Source organism: Epinephelus lanceolatus, chromosome 1 (assembly GCF_041903045.1).
Source record: "Epinephelus lanceolatus isolate andai-2023 chromosome 1, ASM4190304v1, whole genome shotgun sequence".
Classification (NCBI taxonomy): domain Eukaryota; kingdom Metazoa; phylum Chordata; class Actinopteri; order Perciformes; family Serranidae; genus Epinephelus; species Epinephelus lanceolatus.
This window is the reverse complement of record NC_135734.1, coordinates 5,536,793-5,563,179: the sequence shown is the minus strand read 5'-3', so window position 1 is coordinate 5,563,179 and position 26,387 is coordinate 5,536,793. Positions and strand designations below refer to the sequence as shown.

Sequence of the window (26,387 nt, the reverse complement as noted above, 5' to 3'; positions counted from 1 at the left end):
CTCACTCTGTTTCTTTTCTTTTGGCTTTTCTAAGATGACAGATGATGAATATATACTCCCTATCTGATGCTGTGGCTGTTTGTGGTTGGCTGAGAGGGATGTGAACTCATTAGTTTGCAGCTGTGTTAATCAAATCAGGTTGGGTTTCCATTACGCGTGCCAAACGCGCCAAACGGTGCCAATCCCCTTTGATCTGACATCAGATGTGACATTACAGTCGATATAGAGATACATTTATGTGCTGATTGCAGATAGTTGCATTGAATAGTGGTTTTTGTTGGTATTTATTGCATTGTTAATGTGCCTGACATTCTGGAAACCTGCCTGTGAGGTTTTGGTGACATGTGCGCACTGTCTGCCGTACAGCCAAACTTTCACTTACACCGGCTGCGCTCTGCCTGCGCTGACAGTAGGCCTGGTTTCAGCTGGCGAGCTTTTAGCGCACCTTCGGCGAAGCCTTTTGGCACTGCTCCAAGCTGGATCTGTCGACACCTCCCCCGGCTGCGCCACCACGTCCATCTCAGCGCACCTCGGTCTGCCAAACTACCAAAATGAGCGCGCCTCGGGTTGCACTGCTCAAAACTAGCTCTGCGTGAGGTTCGCCACCCTGCACCCGCCGGGAAACTAGAGGCCACAGTGTCACTTTAATTTCTTGCACAGTTAAGAAATGTTATCTCACGTAATAACAAACAGTTTGCCAAAATGTTGGATTTTTGCATCACCCGCCGCAAATCTACGTCTATTTATGTATGTGTTGACTTTGTATGTAATTTTGCTGTGCATAACCTTCACTTTGCATTCAGTGTAAACACATCATAAGGCACTTGGGATGCCCAATACATATATATTCCAGTTGCAGTGAGGGGAATCAGGGTTTCATTCAAACTTTATTTGCATGACTTTCAGCTGTAATTACATGTAATAATGTGCAATGATTGTGTGTGTGTGTGTGTGTGTGTGTGTGTGACAGCTAGACTAATTAACTAACTAAGGTTCCTGTTAAACGAGGCAAAAATGTTTTACGCCCAGTTTGACTTCTTAACTCCCATTCTGTCCGTCATCTGTCTTTTCTTTTCATCAGTTTCTCTCCTTTTTCCCTCTCTTCACTGTACTTTCACAAAGTAGAGTCACGCAGTTTTAAATCTTCTCTCAAGTTGTCTCATCAAAAGAAGCCTTTTTACCTCATTTGGCACAACCTTGTTATGTTTAAGTTTTGTGTTTGGACCCCAAATGCAGAGACGGAAGTGATAAAACAGTTCAAAGTGTTTATTGAAAAACACTAAGTTCAAAAATCAGAAAAAAGGGGCAAATGGAGGCAGCAGAGGGCTGGCTGGCATTGCTGGAACGGACTCAGCACGCGGAGACACTGAAGCACTGGAAGCTGCAATCAGGTACGGCACTAGGCACACCAGCAGCTGCACAAAAACAAAGAATGCTTAAGAGTGACAGAGTGAAAAAACACGAAATTCACTTTTTCACAAAAGACTGGAGCCACTACGTTACCGACTGAGATGGGATAATCTGGCACAGGAGTGGCGTCTTGACCAGGCTTTATTGCAGGAGTGATTACTGAATGAACACCAGAGCACTGGTAGCGACTGGCTTCAACAAGGACACGTGAAAAGCAGGGTGAACATGCAATGCTGGAGGCAATTTGAGTCTCATCACACTGCGATTGATCACTTTGTCAATTTCATATGGGCCGATGTACCTGGGAGCCAGCTTCCTACTCTCAATCTGCAGAGGGAGGTCGCGAGAAGAGAGCCAAACCTTCTGGCCAGGCTGATAGTTGGGAGCTGGAGAGCGATGTCGGTCCGGCAACCGCTGGTTGCGAGCAGCAGTGCGCGTGAGGGCCACCCTAGCCTCATGCCAGACCCGACGAGCACGCCAAAGATGTTCCTGGACCGAGGGGACTGCCACTTCATTCTCCTGGACTGGGAAGAGAGGAGGTTGGAAACCCGTGGAAGCCATGAAGGGAGACATACCTGTGGCAGAGCTGACCAGGGAGTTGTGGGTGTATTCCACCCAGGGTAGATGGGTGGACCAAGAGGCAGGATGTCTTGAAGTGACGCACCGGAGAGCTGACTCAAGGTCCTGATTGGCCCGCTCTGTCTGGCCGTTGGTCTGCGGATGGTACCCAGACGAGAGACTAGCCGACGCCCCCAACACCTGGCAAAAAGCCCTCCAGACTTGGGAGGAGAACTGGGGACCCCGGTCGGAAACAATGACTTGGGGGATGCCATGGAGTCTGAACACGTGCTGGATGAGGAGGTTGGCAGTCTCTAAAGCAGACTGGAGTTTGGACAGGGGGACAAAATGCACAGTCTTAGAAAAACGATCAACACTGGTTAAAATAACTGTGTTACCCTCTGAAGGTGGGAGTCCAGTAACGAAGTCCACAGCAATGTGGGACCAGGGACGATGAGGAATAGGTAAGGGGCGTAGGAGGCCAGCAGGTGTTTGATGAGAGGATTTGCTATGAGCACAGACGGAGCAGGTGGAGACAAACTCTCTGGTGTCAGCTGTGATGGTAGGCCACCAAAAACTCCGCCGGAGCAGAGTGAGGGTCCAGAGGAAACCAGGATGGCAGGTGACCTTGGATGCATGTCCCCACTGGAGCACAGGTGACCTGGCAGAAGGCGGGACGAACAACCGGTTGAGGGGACAGTTCTCAGGGGTCGGTTGGTCATGCTGGGCCTCTTGAACTACTTGCTCGATCTCCCACCTGGCAGCACCAACCACACAGGAGGAAGGGAGGATGGTTTCTTCAGGTGAGGCTTCCACAGGAGGAGTGAACTGACGGGATAAGGCGTCGGGCTTAACGTTCCGGGACCCAGGGCAGTAGGTAAGGATGAACTGGAATCGACCCAGGAACGAAGCCCACAGAGTCTGGCGTGAGTTCAAATGGCGAGCTGACTGCAGGTAAGAGAGGTTCTTGTGGTCAGTCCATACCACAAAGGGGTGTGTGGAGCCTTCCAGCCAATGTCTCCACTCCTGTAGGGTGAGGACAACAGCCAGGAGCTCCCTTTTGCCAACGTCATAGTTTCTCTCTGCTGGCGTGAGTGGACGAGAGAAAAAAGCACATGGGTGAATTTTTTGGTCTTCAGGTGAGCGTTGGGAGAGCACAGCACCAACGCCGGTGTCAGAGGCATCAACTTCCACCACAAACTGAAGAGAAGGATCTGGGTGGGAAAGCACAGGTGCAGAGGTAAACAGACACTTTAACCGTTTAAATGCAGCGTCAGCTGCCTGAGACCACACAAAAGGGAGCTTAGAGGAGGTTAACTGAGTAAGTGGCAATGCTACTTGACTGTAGTTGTGAATGAATCTCCTATAGAAGTTTGCAAAACCCAAAAACCTCTGGAGTTGCTTCCTGGTGGAGGGATAGGCCACTCAGCCATGGCCTGGACCTTGGCAGGCTCCGTCTTCAACTGTCCTTTCTCCACCACAAAACCTAAGAAACTGACTGAGGTGATATGAAGCTCACATTTCTCTGCCTTCACACAGAGTCTGTTCTCTAACAGTCTTTTCAACACCAGTCTCACACGTTGCACATGTTCATCCAAGTCTCTGGAAAAAATCAAAATGTCATCCAAGTAAACAAACACGAATCTGTTGAGCATATCTCGTAATACATCATTAATGAGTGCTTGGAAGATAGTAGGGGCATTGGTTAAGCCGAAGGGCATGACCAGATACTCAAAGTGACCGAGTGGAGTGTTGAAAGCCGTCTTCCACTCATCTCCCTCTTTGATTCTGATGAGGTGATAGGTGTTGCGGAGATCTAGTTTAGAAAAAATGGTGGACTGATGCAGGGGACCAAAAGCAGAATCTATAAGTGGAAGTGGGTACTTATTCTTGACTGTAATATCGTTGAGCCCTCTGAAGTCTATGCAAGGATGCAAAGTTTTGTCCTTCTTGTTGATGAAGAAAAAACCTGCTCCAACAGGTGAGGAGGAAGGACGGATGAGACCTGCAGCTAGAGAGTCTGTGATGTACTGCTCCATGGATTCTTTTTCAGGCTTGGATAAATTGCAAAGTTTTTTGGATGGAAGGGGGGAGCCTGGGAGTAACTCAATGGAGCAATCATATGGTCGATGTGGAGGCAGAGAGAGGGCTCGGTCTTTGCTGAAAACCTCCTGGAGGTCCTGATAAACTGAGGGAACGTTAGACAAGTCTATAGGTTTTGGTGGCACAGGAGGTGAAAGGTCACTTGAGGGGGTAGCTGAGTGTAAACAGTTAGAGTGGCAGAATGTACTCCAATTGGTGATGGATGATGTGGACCAGTCAATATGGGGGTTGTGTAACTTGAGCCAGGGGAGACCGAGGACTAAAGGAGATGTAGGTGAGGGAATGACAAATAGAGAAATGATTTCATGGTGGTTACCTAAAAGCTGGAGGGACATGGGAGCAGTACGATGTTTGACACGAGCGAGTAACTGTCCATTGAAGGCAAAAACCTCCTTTGGCTTAGGGAGAGTCTCTGTGGGCAAATTAGCTTGGGTACACAGTTCAAAGTCAATAAAACTGTCATCTGCTCCACTATCGACTAAAACTTGCAGAGGTACAGAGTTCTGAGGAAACCTGAGCATACCTTGCAGCTGAATCCGAGTGGAGGGTGTGGTGGAAGAAGTGGTACGGCTCATCAGCGCCCCCCCGATGGCTGATGAGCCTGCTCTTTTGGCAGCTGGGGGCAGGATGCGAGGAAATGGCCGGGCTGACCGCAATAAATGCAGAGCCGGTGCCTGACTCTGCATTCCCGTTCTGCTTGTGACAGTCTCATCCTCCCCAATTGCATGGGCTCCTCAATGCAGTGGGAGGAGGAAAAACTTGGACCTGGAGCTGGCGCTGGAACTGGAGTGATGTCACGGGAGGCACAGAAGGGGGCAGCAGAAGACGGTGAGTTGGTTTGAGCAGCAGAGAGGGTGGGACACCCCCTTTGTCTACCTACCCTCTCCCTACATCTCTCTCGTAGCCGGTTATCTAGTCGGATGGCTAAAGAAATCAGTTCATCTAGTGACTGGGTCTCATCTCGTGCAGCTAATTCATCCTTAACATTGTCTGCTAACCCCTTAAGGAAGACGCTCTGTAAAACGATGTCATCCCACCCGCTCTCGGCTGCTAAAATGCGGAAATCGATGGCATATTGGGAGACTGGAGCGGCACCCTGGCGGAGGGAAAGGAGCCAATTACTGGCTTCTTTACCCTGAACCAGGTGATCAGACACTTTGCGCATCTCAGTGACAAAGGAGTGATAAGACTGAGTAACAGCGGAATCGTTGGCAGAGATAGCTAAAGCCCAAGACAACAAACTCATGACGAAGGCTATTTTAGATTTCTCAGTAGAATAAGTCTGGAACTGCTGATCAAACACTAGAGAACACTAGTGCAAAAACTGACTACATGTCCCTAGCTCACCTGAATATCTGACTGGAGTGGGGATGTAGGGTTCACGGGAAAGACTGGAACCGCAGCAGGAGCTGAAGAGGCTCGTGGATCCCCGGGAGAAGCCAAACTGGAGATCTGGGTGACGACCTGATCCAAGCGACCGCCGAGCTGAGTAACACTGGTGGTGGAGCGCCTTGAGTAGATAGAGCCTGTCGTAATCTGTCTGTCTCCGCGGGGTCCATGTCTTGGCCAGATTATTCTGTTATGTTTAGGTTTTGTGTTTGGACCCCAAATGCAGAGACGGAAGCGATGAAACAGTTCAAAGTGTTTATTGAAAAACACTAAGCTCAAAAATCAGAAAAAAGGGGCAAATGGAGGCAGCAGAGGGCTGGCTGGCATTGCTGGAACGGACTCAGCATGCGGAGACACTGAAGCACTGGAAGCTGCAATCAGGTACGGCAGGAGGCACACCAGCAGCTGCACAAAAACAAAGAATGCTTAAGAGTGACGAAAAAACACGAAATTCACTTTTTCACAAAAGACTGGAGCCACTATGTTACCGACTGAGGCGGGATAATCTGGCACAGGAGTGGCGTCTTGACCAGGCTTTATTGCAGGAGTGATTACTGAGTGAACACTAGGTGTGCCTCATTATGAAGAGCCGGCCAGCCACACTCTCAGCTGCACACACACTGCCAGGGAGAGAAAAGGGAGGGGGAAAAAGAAAAAACACAGAATATCCCAAACACAAAACCAAACATCAAAACAAACGTTATCATGACAAACCTACAACGAACGTGTCACGCATCATTTTGATGATTTTTTGTACAATCAATCTGTTTCTGAAATTTGCTTTGTATCCACTTATGCAGAAAATTAATGAAAGCTTGTCTGTAAGTTTGGAGCAGGTTTATTAAACACAAGAGGAAGTGCAGGGAACAACAGCAGCAGCAAAGCATCCTCCAGCAGCTTTAAGATGGAGCAGAAAACAGCACTGAGCCTCTGGTGTATCAGAGATTCCTCCATTTGAGAAATGACTCCAGGCTTCGTTTTCTAATCCAGATCCAATGTCAGAGATTGCTCCATCGTTCATCACTGAATGAAAAGTCAAATCTTCCTAAAGAGAAATTCACGGGCAGGAAGTGAGCTGTGATCACACAGAGGATTAGTGACCTGTCTCCAGAGCAAAAGTCCTTTTTTTCTTCCTGTATGTGATAATTCTAAATGGTGAGGATCTGATCTAGGGTAAGTATGTCTGTCACTGCTGCCGAGATTAATCACCAGGATGTAATGTGACTGGCTTCGATTGGATCAGCAGATGGAGGGTGACTGTATGATTGTGTGATTTGCAGCAAAGGATCTTCCCCATCTACACTGAGTGAGTTTTGTTCTGTTGACATTATGAAAGAGGAAGTCAGAAACCCTGTAACCTGCTGCATAAAGCATTGATAATGCAAACTTGTATACCCTATTACTTTTAAACTTTAAAGGTACATTATGGAGCGAACTTTTTCCTCAGCTTTTAACAAGTCCTTCAAAGAAAACAACAAAATAGGTTGATTTAACAAGTTCTCACCCCAGGTTGTCACATATTATCACTTTGTAAGTGACCTTTCACATCTAAATTTTAGGTATCCTTCTGTGTCTGCTATTGACGTTCCAGGACACACTACCAATGCAGGGACATCAACAAAAGCACATGGTTAGGTTTAGAAAAAAAAATCTTGGTTTGGCATCAGGGAAGCCAACACCAGGCTTCCGAGTAAAAGTCTGGAGTCTGTTGGACTCATTCGCCACCCCTCACACCCACCCTATAGGGACTTTCCAGCTCCTTATATTACGTCGTTACTGGCAGCATTATGTACTGATGTCACCCAGCCAGGTATTAAATCACTGCATCAGATGCCATCCAGCCGACTGGCAGCATATCATAACAATATCAAAGGTTACGTCTGGCAGCGTTACTTACAGACGCCACTCAGCTGTGTATCACACCACCTTGAAAGGTGGCTTTTGGCATAAGGTGTCTGCTGCTGAAATCACTGGCAAAGCGGCCATATTCTATGACCTCAGAATGAGAACAGGCTGGTTGATTGTCGATGTGCTCTCCTGATCTGACACTTCTATGAGCAGGATGACAGCATTTGTCAGTGTCTTTTATAGCTGTTTTCCCGAGGAAGAAATGATAAGGTTTATAATTGGTTTGGGTAAGGTTTGGGTAGGTTAGGAAACAAATATACTTTGTTAGGTTTAGGGAAACACCAAAAGTGAGTGCGAAAGCTACTGAGCAGCCACTCAATTGGTACCTTTGGTGACAGGTCAAGCAGCTCAGTTAAGTTCTAATAAGACATTGCATTACTACAGTAACTACTTAATTGGTCCATCCATCCATTTTCATCCACTTATCTGGGGCCAGGTCATGAGGCAGCACGCTGAGCAAAGTCCCTCTCCCCAGCAACACTTTCTAGCTCCTCTAGGGGATTCCTGAGGCGTTCCCAGGCTAGATGAGATATATAAACCCTCCAGTGTGTTTTGGGTCTGCCCCGGGGCCTCCTCTCAGTTAGACGTGCCCGGAAAACTTCTAACAGAAGTTGCCCAGGAGGAATCCTGATCAGATGCCTGAACCACCTCAACTGGCCCCTTTTAGATGCAAAGGAGCAGTGGCTCTACTCAGAGCTCCCTCTGGATGTCTGGGCTCCTCACCCTATCTCTAGGGCTTAGCCCAGCCAGCCTCCAGAGGGAGCTCATTTTGGCTGTTTTCATCTACAGTCACATTCTTTTGGTCACTACCCAAAGCTCATAACCATAGGTGAGGGTTGGGACATAGATGGACAGACAGATACTCATCTCCCTCTTCAACATGATGGTTTAGTGCGGGACCCACTTCACTCTTGATGCTGCACCAAACCGCTGATTCATCTCACTCTCCATTTTATCCTCACTCATGAACAAGATCCCAATATACACGTACTCCTTTCCCTGGGGCAGCAACTGTCTCCCAACCCAGAGGGTGTAATTGACCATTTTCCGGCAGAGAACCATGGCCTCAGAATTTGGAGGTGCTCACTCTCATCCTGACCACTTAACACTTGTCTGCAAACTGCCCCAGTGCATGCTGGAGTTCACAGTGTGATGTTACCAACAGAACCACGTCATCTGCAAAGAGCAGAGATGCAGTTCTGAGGTCCCCAATCATCCGTCTTTGATGTTGTCATTTAGGTTGTATTTGTTGACAAAAATACATTTTGTTGTGGTTTTTGATTGATTGATTTTGATCGTAAAGGTCACTTTTTATTAAGTTTTGGTATCATTTTGTTTAGACAAACTGTTTGTCAACAAACATTGTTGCCCATAGTTTTCTGTACAGACTTTACTTAATGTAAAAGCTTTAACATTGAAAGTGGGAGCAACACATTGTTAATCATTTCTGTTTGTCATGTCTGTCTGTCCTTATGTCCATCCGCCTGTCTGTCCGTCCCATTGTCTGTCTGTGCATTCCCATGCACGATATCTCAAGAACACCTCAAGGGAATTTCATCAAAATTGATACAAATGTCCACTTAGACTCAACGATGAACTACTTAGTTCACGTGATCACGCTACACCAATAAGGTACCCGCATTTCGTGTCGCCATGGTTTCACTCAGCAGAGGAAAACAGACCCGGAAGTCCTCAAAAGCGAGCAGAAATGAGCTGAAACAGCGCTATTCACATCGCCGTGTCCATGAAACAAGATGAGACAAATAGACAATAAGGTGAACTAAGCAAAAATGTCTTAAATCACATTTGATTCAATACCTGGGCATAACTGACGTATTATTACATTGACAACATAGCTACTGAAGACGAGAACGGCCATGTATTTTTTCTTTTTTTGTGTGCACTGTTATCTCGTGATAACAGAGAGCTGTTCTCTCCCTGCCTACAGGGCTGTCCCTCCTTGAGGCAATGAATGAGGAAATAATCGCCCCTGCGTTTAATACGCAAAATGGGGTTAAACCCCCAGTGGCTATTAGGTGCCCCGCGGCTGTATGCCACCGGGCAACTATTTGGAAATATAGCCTACGGTATGTGACAGTAATCATATGTGTATAATAACAGTAGAAGTGTGACTAATGATAACAGCAAGCAGCAGGAGGCATCTAGCAGGACCACGGCAGCTCTTGTAGGCTGAAATCAAGACGATCACATTAACCAGTGCGCAATCATCAGACTTGACAATTATCACGGGAAAACAATCTTTGTTATATCGAGATAACGAAATAATAAGTCGTTATCACGAGATAACAGTGCACACAAAAAAAGAAAAAATACATGGCCGTTCTCGTCTTCAGTAGCTATGTTGTCAATGTAATAATACGTCGGTTATGCCCAGGTATTGAATCAAATGTGATTTAAGACATTTTTGCTTAGTTCACCTTATTGTCTATTTGTCTCATCTTGTTTCATGGACACGGCGATGTGAATAGCGCTGTTTCAGCTCATTTCTGCTCGCTTTTGAGGACTTCCGGGTCTGTTTTCCTCTGCTGAGTGAAACCATGGCGACACGAAATGCGGGTACCTTATTGGTGTAGCGTGATCACGTGATGGCCGTGCCACCACTCGCGTACCAAATCTCATTACGCTCAGGCGGAACTGATCATTACGCTTAGACGGAACAAGTGCCGAATTACGACCCCGATCACAGGACTCTTGCGGGGTTATGAGCTACGAACTCCCGCTGATTAGCTGAACATGTATCCATCTTTTTTATGAAGTAAAGATCGTGTAGTCCCCAGATGTCGGAACGAGATGAAACGATAACTGTGTTCACCTTAAGGCCTAATATAAACTGTAAGAGAAACTTGACTGGTGCATGAAGGCCTACAACCACGGGGCATTAATTCTAGTTAACTATTATTCCATTTGTAGATATCAATATCAAATATAAAGTATGCTTGTTTGGAGGGAAAAATTACCACTACCAGTTCCTTTAGCAGCGTCTACAACCACAAATACCTGCATGACAAGTTTTTTTAACTCCATGCTCTCTCTCTCTCTCTCTCTCCCTCTCTCTCTTTCTTTTTCTTTCTCTCGCTCTCTCTTTCTCTCTCTCTTTCAGTGGGATTCCTGGGAAGAAGTGTGGAACTATCATCTTCACAGCCGAGGAGCTCAGTAACTGCCGGGTTGGTATCAGATTACACTCAGGACACTGTGTCTGAGATGTACACACACACTGTGATATAAACAGTCCGAGACAGGGGCCAAAAATTAAGCACTGCAGTCTGAATTCATGACACGTTCTGTGTTTCAATTTTTAACTTTGCCGAGTGAATTTCAGTGACCCCAGAGTAATTTTGTCATCTGCATCAAGTGGAGGAAAGTGAATTTTCACCTTTTCTTCAAAGTAATGATGAGAGGCGCTCATGAATTATTTATGCAGTCTTATAGTTTACTTTTCTTGCCACATTGAGTAAATAATTAGACACTCCAATCAAAGACAGAAGCACATGCAAGCACACACACACCACACACAAAACATGCTTGCTGTCGTATTATAGTATGAGCTATTACATGCAAACATATGCAATTGCGTGCATGGTACTAATGATTTGAATACTGAGGAAGCAGTTTGCTGTAACGTATGCACAGAATTAAGTTCAAACATCTTCACTGCTCATCATGCATATGAATATGAGGAAGCTTTAAGTCACACTGCAGACTATATAGCAGTGATAATGTTATAATACAGAGTCCTTGAGGGCCTCAGATCTCAGAATTTACATTCAGTTTTATTAGTTATGATTCATAAGGGCCCTGGCTTCCCTGCCCAAATGCGTGTGTCTGGAAAAACACCCGTGGTCCCATTTATTCTAATAGATCAGTTCTATCACAGGTTTTAATAGCAACCCGATGTGTCAGACATTAGATGTCTCACTCTAGTGAAAAAATTGCCTACAGTGTGTACAGGTAAAACTTCACTCACAAGAAACTGAAAAAAACTGAACTGTGTACGTGTTTTTTTTTCCTCTATCAGCTGTCACTGGGTCATACAGTGAAACTCTAAACCCATGTCAACCTGAAAAATACTGATCATAGAGCCTGATAAACTTAAGTGTTTTTAACAGCTATATACACAGGGCTGCCAACTGTTCAATTTGGTTTAGACTGAGATAGTAAAATTAATTCAGATTTGACGGGGTCATAATCAGGGTCATCCTGAACAAGATTACATTAAAAATGTCAGTAAACCCTCAAAGGAAAATAATTTATGAGAGTTCACATAAGTACATTTTCTTTGTGTTATAATGTATTTTGAGGTAAATTTTCCTTTAATTTTCTTTAAAACAAAAACAAAAAAACTGTACAATAAAAATTTGACATGATTATAGTCAGGGTCATTCTGAGGACTTAATTAGAAAACCCTTTGAGGATTTTATTTTATGACAGTTCAAATATGAGGAAATTATTAATGTTAATATGTAAATTGCTCTAAATTTCCCCTTAATTTTATCAAAACCTTCCATCAAAATAACATTCCATTGCACATGGTCATAGTCAGCGTCATTAAGATTACACTGAAAATTTCAGCTAACCTGATAAGAAAAATATGTATTTATTTATATGAGAGTTTACAAATCAGGACGTTTTCAATGCGTTACAAAATCATTTCAGCTGAAACTACTTCTGAAACGGTTTGAGCAGAAATCATCTGTGCTTCCCAGCAAACCTATTGTGGCAACTGTTATATCATATTCAAACTTAATACTGATGTGAGAAATGATTGCTCAAATGCTTTTACTGTGCTCTTTGGCCACGTCACATACCAGTACCCTAACACCATGAATAGATGGGCATCAAAATCGAAGTGGCAGCTAGCTTGACTGCAGTGTTGTACAGTGCTGCTGTTGCACTGTTATCTTTCCATGGGCTGTCAGTGTCTTTTCAAACAGCAACATTATCAAACAGGGCAGCACTCTCCTTTTATATCAGCATGATACGCGGCCGGTCACCGTTATCCTTGAAATTGGTAACTAAAGTTGGTAAACTAAAGTTGGTAACTTTTGGTTTCACACAGGACATGTACAGTGATATCCTGGGTGAAAGTCTGCTTGTTTGACCCATCCACCTCCTCTCCTCTCCTCCTCACCTCCCTAAATTGACTTTCTACTGTGTCATTTGCTCTCAGCATCGAATATACGGCAAAGGGTGCCTTCAGTGTTCGTGCCAAGAGGCATAACAAGCATTGGTATATGAAGGTCTGGTAATGAGCACATGCTGTGATTTCAGTTACAAGTTAGCTTTCATTGCATAAGAAAATGGACGTATGCCGTAAGAGTGTGTGAGAAGTGTCAACTGCATGACTTTCATGGTCAAGGTGTGAGAGTCAGCAAACCTGATAAATACTAAATAACAGCATTTTCTTATCTTAAAACAGGTGTTTTAGATCTCCTGCTTGTGTTTATCTCATGATGATGTTGCTTGAAAACCTATTCATAGAGGGTGTGTTAGGGAATAAGAAAACCTGCCTAAACACAGTTTTCATTTATATTTATGTTTTTAGGCAGATATAAACCCTAGACATGAGCTTTTGGAAAGGTCAGCAGCATCAAATTGATGCAAGGTAAAATAAGCGATAAAGTGATCAACTATGTTTATTGGGACTCGTCAGAGTGCATTATTGGAAATATACTAGACCACTTACCAAACGAGGCAAGACAGGCTGAGTTAAAATATTGTCTTTTTCTTTCACCATACTGTTTATTAAACTCAAAGTTAGGTTAGTTTAAATTGTGTCTCACTGCATACATAGCATGCGGCTTAAGTATTGCTGCCTTGTTTTTTTCCCATTAGTTTAAGAAAGAGGCTCTGATCAATTTTACATCAAGATCAGGTAACTCAACCAGAAGAGTAATACTCAGTGTGTGAAAACAATTCTATAATGTCGTCTTTGGCCCCAGACATTTTGTCAGCAAAATGTAATAAAGTATTGAAAGTTATATACAGTATTCACAAAGCAATGTCCCTGTGAACGACGTTTATTACATGATTAGATAACACTGATGAATTAGTGCATAATAAGAAGCATTCTACTGTTGTAGCTGCTCAGTGTTGAGCCATTTTTTCTTTTATACACTGTAGTTTAGTGCAGTGGTTACCAACCCTGGTGTCAGGCCCTTCAAAGGGTCACCAGATAAATCTGAGTTGTCGTCAGATGAATAATAAACATTTATAAAGAACAAAAAGCAGAAACTTTCAAGTGTTAAAGCGGTATAAACAATGCTTAGAGGGAAACTGCTAATGTCTCATAAGCCATGCATTTCCATGAATGTATTTTTATGCGCATTTTGAAGAACTACTTTTGAAAGGTTATATGGAAATGACTAAATCTGATAACACTGCCTTAATTGTGCAAAATAAAATAAAATGAAATGAAATGAAATTACATTTGCTTGTTGTTTTTTTGCCTTTGTCTAAAAAGAGTTGATGAGCTAAATGGGCTATGAAAATGTCTTTGCCAAATACATTTTGACATTGCAACTATTTAACTCATATGACTGTTTGGCTGTTTCTGCTGTTGGCGCCTTTCTGTGAATTCAAACTGTAGCTGCGGGTTATAGTTGTGCGTACACATATGCAGATAATTCACTAAAAACATGTAGGCTCCGTAGTCTGAACCAGCATGAACCAAGACCAAAATGCACTTAGTTACTTTACACATTACCACATCACAGCTTCACCCCTTCTGCCTTTACCTTTCACAATAAAAGCCCCATTTAAATTTACTCAGAGCACCTCACTAAGAGGCAACTCAACAAAATAGCTTACAGAATCACTGCATTTTGTGACTTCATTTCCAGACAGCATGGAACATAGCCAATAGAGCTGACATGAAAAAACAATTAAAACTTGAAACCTGAAGATCTCTCCATGTTTCTCTGTCGTAGAAAGGTTAGAAAGCCAAGGCAACTTTAACAACCAACCAAGTTTCCCAGCAACTTCTTCTCCTATTTACTGGTAGATTACAGCCATACGTAAAGCATAGCCTATACCACCAACTTCTGACTAAACTACGCTTTGTGCAGCGCAGTTTACTGACTCCAAACCAAGTACATTTCTCTTTTACAACATTACAAAGTTTGCTTAAAATCCACTTAAAGACAGAAAGCACAGTGCATTTTTTGTAGGGAGTCACAGGCCAAAGAAAGTGGGAGCCACTGCTTTGTTCTTTAACAATGTGCTTTATTTTATAAGCTGAGTCATATCAGCAACATCATGTAATTCTTTATCTGAAAAGTAACTACAGCTGTCAAATAAAAGGAAAAAGTACAATACTTCCCTTAGAAATGTGGTGGAGTAGAAGTAGGATACTAAAGTGAGCAGAGGTGGGTAGAGTAGCCAAATATTGTACTCAAGTAAGAGTACTGATACTTTAGAACAATATTACTCAAGTAAAAGTAAAAAGTAGTCATCCAAATAATTACTTGAGTAAGAGTAAAAGAGTATTTGGTGAAAAAACTACTCAAGTACTGAGTAACTGTTGAGTAACATCTGATTTATTTGTAAAATAAGAACATGAACGTAATCAATCAAAAATAATAATCTGCAAATTCATGTATTTTAAACGATACCCCTTTAACTAAAACAAAAATAAATTAAATCTTTACAAACATAACATAAATCAAGGCACAAGAAACACAAATATATTCTTATATATACTGTACATATATATATATATATATATATATATATATATATATATATATATATATGTATGTATATATATATATATACATATATATATATATGTAATTATGTACTCAGAGGTGGGTAGAGTAGTAAGAGTATTTTGCATTAAAACTACTCTGAAAAGTACAATTTATCCAAAAAGTTACTCAAGTAAATGTAACTGAGTAAATGTAACTAGTTACTACCCACCTCTGAAAGTGAGTGTAGTCAGTTACTTTCCATCAATAAAGTACACTTAGTTTTTGTAGGTTCAACTCATACTAATACAATCTAGTTTTAGCCATAGTAGGTATACTTGACAAGAACTCAGGTCTTAGGTCCTGCTGGTCAAATCTTCCATTGAGTCTTAGCTAAAAACAGCCTTGAGTCTCAAGTTGTGGATTTTCTATTCTAAACAGATCACAGTGTTTTTGTGGGCGTGGGTAGGGTATCAGGTCCAAGTGAATTAATGACTGAATGGTGTTTAATTTAAAGTCCAGCTGTGAGTCTGAACACAAACAAGGCCATGTAAATAATGAACTGTTGTTGTTCTCCCAGGACATAGCCACCATGCAGCTCTGTGCCAACAAGCTGGATAAAAAGGATTTCTTTGGCAAGTCTGACCCTTTCCTTGTCTTCTACCGGAGCAACGAGGATGGGACGTAAGTGTGTGTTTTTGTTAGGTGTGTGTGTGTTTCTTAAGTTATGGTAATTACATTACAGTACAGTCCATCTGTCGTTCAGTTGAGGCGAGTGTGCCTACTCTACCCTAGTTACTGACAGTGACTGAAAATCTGTCAGCAGATTTCTCTGTTGGAGCTGGTCCCATGAGGAGTTTGAAAGCTTCCTGTTTGTCAGATGGAAGAAGGGCTAATAGATTTTCTTGACACTGAGACAGAAAGTTCTAATCTGTACTGGATCCTTCAATATTTCAGACACAGTTCAGGATCAAAACCCTTCTGTGAACCTGTTCATTTTCTGCCCTCATGCTGAAGATTTGTTCCATTTAGAATGTATTTCAAGAGACTGTGCATGTCTGAATTAGCTGCCTTTGAATACTCACCCAGGGAGCGTGTAATAGACACATACACAACATATTCTTTAATTAGGCAAAATTTACATCTTACACTCTGAACAGGATGGTTGCGGAAAATGAATGAATAAAAGAATGAATGAATGAAGGAAGGAAGGAATGAAGGAAGGAAGGAAGGAAGGACATACTACAGGAGGTGGAGATGAAACCACTGTAAAAACCTTTGAAAGCCAGATTTACCTGTCTTTAGTGGGGTGCTCTTCCCAATGGCTCTGGTGCCAGCCTGTTGCATAGGTAATAACAATCTTAACTGTCTATATGTCTTTACACCTGTCTCCACTTACTCTGTTATCCTTGCATTACAAAATAAAGAAAAATAAATAAATAAAAGCCAGATTTACTGACCAATCCCAGCTCCCATCAACCTGAACAAAAAGTTTAAATGTTGAGCTGCCTCTTTGTGTCTCCAGGTTCACCATCTGCCACAAGACTGAGGTGATCAAGAACAATCTGAACCCCGTTTGGCAGCCATTTACCATCCCTGTTAGAGCACTCTGTAATGGAGACTATGACAGGTGAGCGACAACACAGGGGTCAGAGAGAATCATGGCTGTAAATGTGACATAACAAAATTACACCTGATGTGCATGCAGTGTTAATTTTGACAGCTATTTTAGATTACTCTTAGTCTTGAGACGAAAATGTTGATTCGTTTTAGTCAACTTTCGTTGTTATTTTTTCTATGTTTTTTTTTTTTTTTTTTTTTTTAACTTTAAAGTAGACACAACAAGCAGAGCTAACTGCTAACAGCCACCACTGCATCTAACAAACACCAGAAATCCATTCAGCAGCTCCACAATCCATAGTCAGACACACATGGTTTTGCTGGCGAGCAAAACATCTTGGTGCAGACTATTTACAGGAGTTTACCAGGCTGTCGCTCATGCAGCATTTGAAGATGACTACAAGTGCAGCCGTTCTTGGTTTACAGTGTCCAATGGTCCACCATTAACATTCTCGTCATGTCTCGTCTATTTTGTCAACAAAATTAACACTATAAGCATGATGTCCAAAAGAGGGAGGAACTAAAATACAGAGTATACAGTATACTCATTACTTCCTATATCCATTTCAGATGAAAAGCTCTGTAGCATGTCAGTAGACAGCATGTGTTGTTTTAAAAACAAGGCTATTATTATGAAACATCTCCAGGAATGTGTTGTGAAAAAATTCAAGGACTTGCTCTATTCCCATAAGATAGCACGGTGGACGCGGAGCCTCCAAGCATTCCTATGAGACAGCGCAGCAGCGATGAGCAGGTTTTTTTCATGCAGCAAAGTGAGACGGTCATTGGATAAATGCGACAAAATTGTCACTTCTAGGGAGGCTTAGCTTCTCTGGGACCTAATGGAGTGGTAGGTGGGAGAGGATGCTCAGTGTATGCATGATGATTGGAGGAATTGTCTAAAAGGCTGAACCCCTTTGTGAAAGACAGCACTTCGCATTTCAAGATCAGTCCCATGTGTGGAGTTTTCTGACAGAATGCCGTCCGGAGTTCCTTATTTCCATAAGCGATATAGCTCATTTTCACCGTTTGTAGACACAGTTCAGGTGTTTAAACAGATCTGAAAATCTTTGAGGTGAGTTTTGCTGTGACTGTATGACATGTGTGTGGTTGAAAAACGACTTCAATTAAATGTTCCTTTTATAAGTTACTGCCTCGCTACAGTATGACAAATTTTATGATGTAAACTTAAAGTGAGCTTCCCCTGTTTGAAAGACCACTGCATGCTATATACTTGGTCCGTAGGAGGACTTGAACTGGCAACCCTTCGATTCCCAAGCCAAGTCATGAGTATTCCATAGCAACAAACTAAAAACTGCATAATTATATATTAGCCATGTCAAGTTCTTGATTGTAATGTGCACAACAATTACAGAAAAGCAGTTGACCTATAGAGCTTGGCCAGGAATGCCATCAAGTCCAGGGCCCAGTTGTTCCATTTGGTCAGAATGATTCAGATTTGGAAATCCTATATTTTGCTGTCCAAGATCAGATAATCCATCTTACTTTTGTGCTGTTTTCTCAAAGCAACACTGGATTGGATCACCCTGATACAGATACAAATATACGTATATATCTATATATAAATATGTGTATATATATATATACATGTATATATATATATATATATATATATATATATATATATATATGTGTGTGTGTGTGTGTGTGTATATATATATATATATATATATATATATTATTTATTTATTTATTTATTTTTGTATAGTCATGTATGGTCCTGCTGGTGCATATGTGTGTATATGACATCAAAGTTAAACAAAAACTGAATTCTCTTCCATTCCCTTCATAAAGTTAAGTTTATCTTCTTCTTATCCAGTCTCAGAATCCCTTTTTTTCCTTTTAAACAACCCTGTTTTCCCCAAAGTCTGATCACATTACTTCTAAATAACTGGGGCCAGGTGCCTTGTGTGGATTAAACCTTCTGACAGATCTGTCTGCCTTGGATATTAATAGTGGGCAGGGGTCCTGGGCCTTTTGTACTTTCTCAGTCAGGGACTTGGTCTCAAAGCCTGCATAGCAGGTGTTCTGTTCATCTGGGAGAGATGCAGATATTACCTCTTGTACTCTGCGATGGTTCTTAGTCCAGCCTACATGCTGTGATGTTGGAACCCTGGTAGACTCAACTTTTTTTTTTTATAAAACCCATGCTGCCACAAGGAGAACATGCAAACTCTACACAGAAGGGCTCCCTCAACCCAGGTTTGAACCATGAACCCTCTTGCTGTGATGTGACAATGCTAACCACTGTACCACTGTGCAGCTGCGCCGCATCGTAATGACAGAGCCAGCTAAATATGTGAAGAGGAGGTTGGACTCTGTGCTGGTCAGAATAATGCCAGCAGTCGGCCGTGCTCTCAGTCTCAGGCCAGTGCTGGTGTTATTGAGACCAACGTGGAGGCAATGCAGCAGTAATCTCACAAATATCTAAGTGACTGTACTTACACTGGCCATAAACCATTAATCCAGGTTAAAGCTTGACCTAAGTCGTGTTGTTGTTTTTTTTTTAACCTAACATCCAAATCTATTTTATACTATGGCCTTTTAGAGGGGAAGAGCAGCCAGAGTGAAATCACAGCCATCCAGTCCCTGTGGGGTCTGCCCATTGGTCCGACATCCCATTGTTCCGACCATATTAAACCCATTGTTCCGAAGTCCCGTAGGGTCAGGAAAAGATCATGGTGTGGGTTAAAATGAAAAAGAAAGTGGCAAACACATAAGCCGTGAGCCTGCTTCGCCTCAAGCCTTTCCCAGCTGACCCAGAGCTGGTCGCGGCGCACCATCAAGGCAAAAATACGCCCGCCGGGAGCCGTTCAGCACCACGGAAAGCTCCCCACACAACCCGGACCCCAGAGTTAATAACAGGAGGTTATGGTGTTTCATTCTGTCCTCTCTATGACACTTGTATCTCAACCAGTAGCCTACTTTTGTTGCGTTGCTGGTCCTCTATGGTACACAAATACAGTAATAATCACATATCAGAACAACGGGACGTTGGACTAATGAGAGGTCGGAACAATGCTACGGCACCGTCCCTGTGTGACTAAAATGAGAGCTGTGTCTGCATACTCTGTGTAAAGGCAAACACGTTTTCAGTGGGTGCTGGCCTCCGCCAGGGTTGTCCATTGTCTGTTTGTGTTATTCATGGACAGCAACCTTGAGGAGGAAGGAGTTCAGTTTGGGGACCTCAGAATTATCATCTCTGCCTTTTGCATATGATGTGGTTCTGTTTGCTTCATCACACCTTGACCTCCAGTTTGCAGAGTGTGAAGTGGTCGGGATGAGAGTCAGCACCTCCAAGTCTGAGGCCATGGTTCTCTGCTGGAAAACAGTGGATCGCTCCCTCTGGGTTTGGAGACAGTAATTGCCCCAAAAGAAGGAGTTCAAATGTCTTGAGGGTCTTATTCACGAGTGAGTGTAGAATGGAGCATGAGATGAATTGACAGTAAAGCGTAGCATCAGCAGTGATGTGGGCACTGCAATGGACAGTCGTGGTGAAGAAGGAGCTGGGCCAGAAAGCAAAGCTTTCGATTTGCTGGTCCATCTATTTCCAATTATCTCCAAAAATGTTAAAAGTGATGTCCTGAAAATGCTGCATTTTGCCACTACGATCCTATTTGGCCTGTGTGGACTAACGTTAACTGATTTTGATGCTCCTCAGTCTAAGGCCGTTGCTATGGTGTCCCTAGCAAGGGAGCAACGGAGCAGCAGAGCAGTGGTGATACCTCAAGAAATAAACACCGCAGAATTTTGTTGATTGACCAATCAGAATCAAGTATTTAAGAGTGCCGTGTTCTAAGCAAATTTACTCTTCTGTGCTTTGGAGGCTCGTATCTCCGCAACGGATTGGTCGATTTGAGTGATTGACACTTCGTTTGATTTGTTAGAGCCAATAGAATGATGCTATACCCACCAACATGAGATTGACAGCACTGTAATGTCTGTGGTCATTGTTATGCTCCCCCCCGGGTCCTAAAGCCCATCAGGTTCACCCAGATTAATTTATATGCAGCACAACTTGTCGATCTACCGGATTGTACTGTGTAGCCGAATTAACGTTTCACGGCAAAACAACAGCAGTAAGAGAAATCTTACAACTATGGCTCGGTGAAACGATTTCTGTTGTTGTTGTTCTTTGGCCTCTATCTCTCTGATGCTTTGGTGTAGGGTGCTTTGGCGCATATATGTGGAAAGAGCAGTGTCTATGCTTCATTTGACATGAATGGTGTGTGTTTTGCATAACGTGGCATTGTAATAGAGCCCGAAATATGATGAGTAGGTATGGAGTTTGATTTATTGTTATTATAATTATTGTTGTTATTTATTTAGTTGTTGTTTGAGCTGTGTTTGGGGCATGTAAAAAGGGTGTAGCCCAGGTTCTGCTGTTTAATTTGATGTGCAGCATATTCTTTGTGATTAGTGCATTATTTCACACTGTTTGCAAAGTTGTTCTCAAAGTTGTTCCCCCAATTGGGGGACAATTTGGGCAACCCAATAATAATTCATTCTTTGTCAAAATACGTTAAAATCATGTGGAATTATTCAAAATTTTCCCAGGGGAGAAACCCCCAAACCCCCGGGTACAGAATTGTTCCCACTTCAGGGCCAAAGCCCCAGATGTTTTCAACTCCTAGCAACGCCCCTGGTTGGATCTCACATGCACAAACGCGTGTATATGCACATTTTTTCTTCTTTTCTTTTTTATTTTAATTCAAAACTGGACTCTTACCTTGACTTCATTGTTTCACTTTATTGTAACCAAAACTGTCTTTCTTTTTTTAAGAGCAATAGCAAAATTTAAACAAGGATCCCACAAAAATAATAACGAACTAACAGTTTGTCAAACATTGTCCTGTTCAACCTCAATGACCACACACTGCCTGGAGCTATCAATTAAAACCCAGGTGATAGTCATAGCTATTTGTATTACTCCAGGTACAAATTCTATGAAAAAACAACAATGAATGTCTCCACTAACAAGCATTGTGTGTGTATCCAAGCCAGATTCATCTTCTTCCTCTGTGCTCCATTGTTATCCAGACACTATTAAAGCCTCTGGAAACCCAAATCCACAATAGCCTTCTAACTATGTAATTTAGGGTCTTATGTACATAATATTAAACATGTAAAAACAATTAGAAATCACTTTCCATCCAAATTCGAAATATCTGTCTTTTAAGTTTTTGTACGTTCTTGAAATTGGGTTTGATTTAGCCGTGGTTATCTCTGAGATTTATTACGCAATAAATTCCAAACCAATATAAATCATCCGTCAGTTGTCTCATCCCGCCCCCCAGTGGGAAAATACAGATCGTAAACTGGCTGAACCGCTCGGCTGTGAAGCAGCGGAGGCTCTGCCTCTGGCGGGCTCCCAGCAGCACTCGAATCAGGTTGACCGGCTCCAGAGCCCGGACAATCCGAGCCTTTGCAGCTCGTGGAGCTGCAGTAAGAGGCGGCTTGTGAGCGGCCAGGCTTGCCCCCCGGCCCGGTGCCAGTGACGGCTCGCGGGGAGGGGATGTAACGTGCGCCCTTCCTCACCCCTAACCCCAGCCCCAAGCAGTTAGCTTTGCTACGCATAAACATATCCCCAGTCGCGGAGGTGATGCTGCGGGAAAAAACACAATTTTAGCCGGAGGAGAACATTATTCGAGGCGGGCAAATACTTCTACACAACGCCAGAGAGACGGCCGGCCAGCACCAGTCTCTCCCGCTTTGAGGGTCGGTATGTGTGTCAGAGTAAAGACATATTTAATCTATTAAGACTGGATGTGTTTGAATGAAAAAGGCTATTATCAGAGAAACGGAGCAGATTTATGTTTTCAGTGAAAACGTATCTCAATGAAGAAAGGCAAAGCGCTAGCCTCTCGTTGTCATTCATCTCAGCTAACATTGCATGTAAAAGTTATGCTAACTATTCTACGAAGTAACATTAATATGAATCACAAAACATTTTGAAACTTACCATTCAGTGACCACCTGAAAGGAATCATTTTCAGCTGGCAGGGCTTCTGCTTCATCCTCTGAATCATCAGAGGGCTCAAACATGTACGGCTGGATTAAATTTTTGGCAGCCATTGCTGAGCCAGGGAGATGTCAATCAAAATGAGGGAGCTGTCAATCAGAGCGTTATCTGCCACGCCCACTCTGTCCTGGCAAGTGGTCTAAACAGCAAAATGAGCTGCAGGTTTTCTAATAGTTATGAATGGTTATTTTCACTCAGACTTTTGTGGATGATTAATGAGACACTCGACTTTGATATAATATGTGCATTTTTACTATTTCAAGCTGTGTTTCTAAAGGCTTTAAAAACAGATCAGTGAGCCACACTGTTGCACTGGATGACGTGTTCCTTCATTACCATGAATGCACACATTGTGGTTGATTTTCACTCAGTCCCACACTCACACCATCCTGCTGCCACAAATAGCCATTGGAGCACAAAATATGGGTTTATTCCACCGTTGAAAAAAGTCCCCGACAAATGTACTATTTCCTCCTGTTCAATTAACATTTGCTAAAAACAACAGTGACCAAATGACTGGGGAAATTGTTTAGGTTTCCTTTCCTTTTTATTTTAAACAAACTATATATCTGTGAACTGTATTTTAAGATGTACATCTTCAATAGGAACACATAGGCTTGGGGCTGAGTGCTACAGACAGGGTAGGTGAAGTTATAGAAAGTATTTTGATATGGACAAACACATTGTTGTTTTTGGTATTTTAAAAAAAATTGTTCACAATAGAAAATTAATAAAATAACAAATATAGTTTTTAAGTTTTAGAAAAAGATGAAAAAGACCTTGAGGACACACAAAAGCCCCAGTTTCATGTGTGACATGGTTTGTGATGATTTTAATTTGATAGTTTGGTTCGTTGCATCAAAATAGGATTTTTCAGAGTTTCCCAGCAGTGGCTTTGTTCGGCTATGCAAACACAGCCTCCCTCCTTCCTTCCTTCAGCCACCTTTTTAAAAAAGGTTGGCATTATGATATTTGTGCATATCCAAAACCACCTTGGTCTCCCTCCGCAGTTGTCAAAAATCAGTGCTTGGTCAGTAACTTCCACCGTTAGACACTGATGAGAACAGACATCCTTTTATATTGGCATGATACACAGCCGGTCACTGCTATAGTTTAATGGCAGGGAAACGCAGCAGGATAACAACAGTCCAACAACCACCAATTTTCACTTGTGACACTGGTATGATTGTAAAGCCAAACACTGTTATTTTTAGCTAAACCCAACTACATTGTTGCCTAACCCAACAACATGCATGTAACGTAACTTTGTGCATTTGTTGAAGTAAAAAAAGGTTAATTTGCAGTGTTGTACTGACGTAATGCATTTATTTCAAGAGACTGTATGCAAACTGTACGTTTCCTGTGAAAATGGAAGTGTATTTCGAAAAAACAGACAATGCACGTAACAGGCTGAAGTTGACATGGCGTCCCAGAACGTCAACAACCAACACACCTTGCATGTCATATGTCGGTATGAAAAGTCCATGACCAAATATTGATATGCAGCAAGGTCGGAGTGAGAATGTGTTGGAAAAACCTGTTGATATCATAGTCTTTCATAATGTTTAAAAGTATAACAGTGGAATATTAATGTGCAGGTAAACATAGTCAGTGTGAACAGCACAAATGACGTGGAATCTGATCTTTTCCATTCTGATTTACTGTAGGCCACTTTCGTACGTGCTCCTAAATGAGATACATTTTTTTGCAATGGGACCTCACTTTTACGTCACTCGGCTGACCTGAATGTCCTGTGGAGAGGTACTGAAGTAACCATTGACATCCTGAAATTTTGGATGAAATCTGTTGCAGTGAAGCCATTCATCAGCACCATATCACCACTCTTGGCTCCAACTCCACACACCTCCATACAAAAGTAGCAGCCCTTGCTCCACAAAAAGCTATAATTAAAAATTCAGCTCTCTTTCTGCTCATCCTCATTATCATCTGCTCATGAATTCGTTGGCTCCCACTGCACATCAACTTATAAATGAAGCCATGAACTCTGAGTGTACTGGCCCCCATGTTTACTTCTGTACCACAGTGTGCTGTGTTTGATGGCTTTGCTATTTTTCTTTTGCTCATGCAGGTCAGTTCAGAACAGTGACTAGTTCACACTGGAATCTCACATTTTTATAAATCATGTAAACAATGCCACACACAAAAAAAAAATCGAATCTGAGCAAATTATCCAAATGAAGTATGAAGTCTTACAGTGTGGAAGTAGCCTAAGGATCAGTGCCAAAGATTCCTATAATATCCTCTTTGATGAAATCTGACACTGTTACTCTGCATCATAAAATGTGAAACATTCTTTGATGTGAAGGCCAAGAGAATTTTAGCTCCTGACTTACTTTCTAAAACTCTATTAATCTTTTTTCTCTGTTTCTTTTTATCACACACTTCCTCCCTCTGTGATTCTCTCCTCTGTCTATCTCCCCTCCCTCCAGGACGGTCAAGGTGGATGTATACGACTGGGACAGAGATGGGAGGTGAGTTCTCATGCTCGCTGTCTGTCTTTTTTCTTTTCTTTGGTATTCAGCTCCAGATTAAATCTCTCAAATGTCACACCTTGTTCTGTCTGACCTTGTTCAGTCTTATCATTAGGAATTAGAACTAATGGAGGGCTGAGCTCCACCCACCTGCCCCACACGGGGTAATAAATCAAAAACACCTTGCAGGTAAAAGGTTGCAGCTGAGTGGACAGGAGATCAGTGTTTATTAGCGCTTACCACAGTCCTGACACAGCTTCTGTTTCTCTCTGATGGTGGGCACAGTAGGTGCTCCTCTCACAGATTTGTGGGTTTAACTGGGAACATCATGTGGGTGTTTCGGCCTGTCTGGCCCAGTGTTACTGATTTCCATAAATTTCAGTTAGGATTCACTTGAAATTCTTGTGGTATTTTATAAATCCCCCAGCCCCAGATTTCCAAATCCCTATCCTGCAATCTGCAAGACATGAGGAAAGTCAAGGTAAATGTTTGTCTTGCAGTGTTCTAGCAAAGTATGTCAGTCTGACACAGCCATCACGCAGTAATTCTGTTGCATATCTGCACAGTCAGTTGCTCCTTCAAGGTTTGACAGACAATTATATTTTGTCTCTCTAGTGCATCATGGCAAGGAACTTTTATTTTGATGACAAGATGTTATCAGAGTAAAAATAATAATTTATATTACTTGTTCTTGCATTATTCAGCCTAGCTTAATCACAGGTGTTCTAATTCATATTCCTGCAAGTCCAAGTCCTCCACACCCACTCCCCCCATACTGTGTATTTAATGTATAAATCAAGTACCACATGTGGTTTAACAAGCAGTCACCCCAATTAGGACTGCATCCTCTGACAGTTTGCCAAAACACTTTTCTATTCTGACATCACACTAACATCACCAGGCTCACAGAGCAGATGCACTTTAGCAAAGCAAGGTGTAAATACTCAATGATCATGTAATTGTGATGCCGGATTTCCACTGGATGTGTGTCTGTTGCGGAACGGCAGCACTGGTTATCCGCTGCGTGCTCCGCCGTCCATCAATACCCACCGGCTGCGTTTGCTGTGCGATGCAGTGCAGCTCCACCGGAAGACATCTCAGTTTACTGCCATGATTAATATCTCCTCGTCCATGGTGTTAACGGGGTGAAATGAAGTC

General features: G+C 42.6%; 1 protein-coding gene across 2 annotated transcripts in view; it reads left to right on the top strand.

The window, feature by feature from the left end:
* The window catches only part of LOC117256981 (copine-9-like), a 351,865-nt gene that overhangs the window by 242,741 nt on the left and 82,737 nt on the right, over positions 1 to 26,387 (top strand). Inside the window, exons 1-5 of one of the 2 annotated variants that reach the window (XM_078169776.1) lie at positions 9,963 to 10,221; positions 10,490 to 10,553; positions 15,655 to 15,758; positions 16,600 to 16,704; positions 25,188 to 25,229. In XM_078169776.1, the coding sequence (XP_078025902.1) occupies positions 15,667 to 15,758; positions 16,600 to 16,704; positions 25,188 to 25,229 (239 nt within the window). In that variant the 5' untranslated portion in view covers positions 9,963 to 10,221; positions 10,490 to 10,553; positions 15,655 to 15,666. Of the gene's footprint in view, positions 1 to 9,962; positions 10,222 to 10,489; positions 10,554 to 15,654; positions 15,759 to 16,599; positions 16,705 to 25,187; positions 25,230 to 26,387 lie in introns of those variants that run through there. The other variant, XM_033626735.2, reaches the window with a different exon arrangement.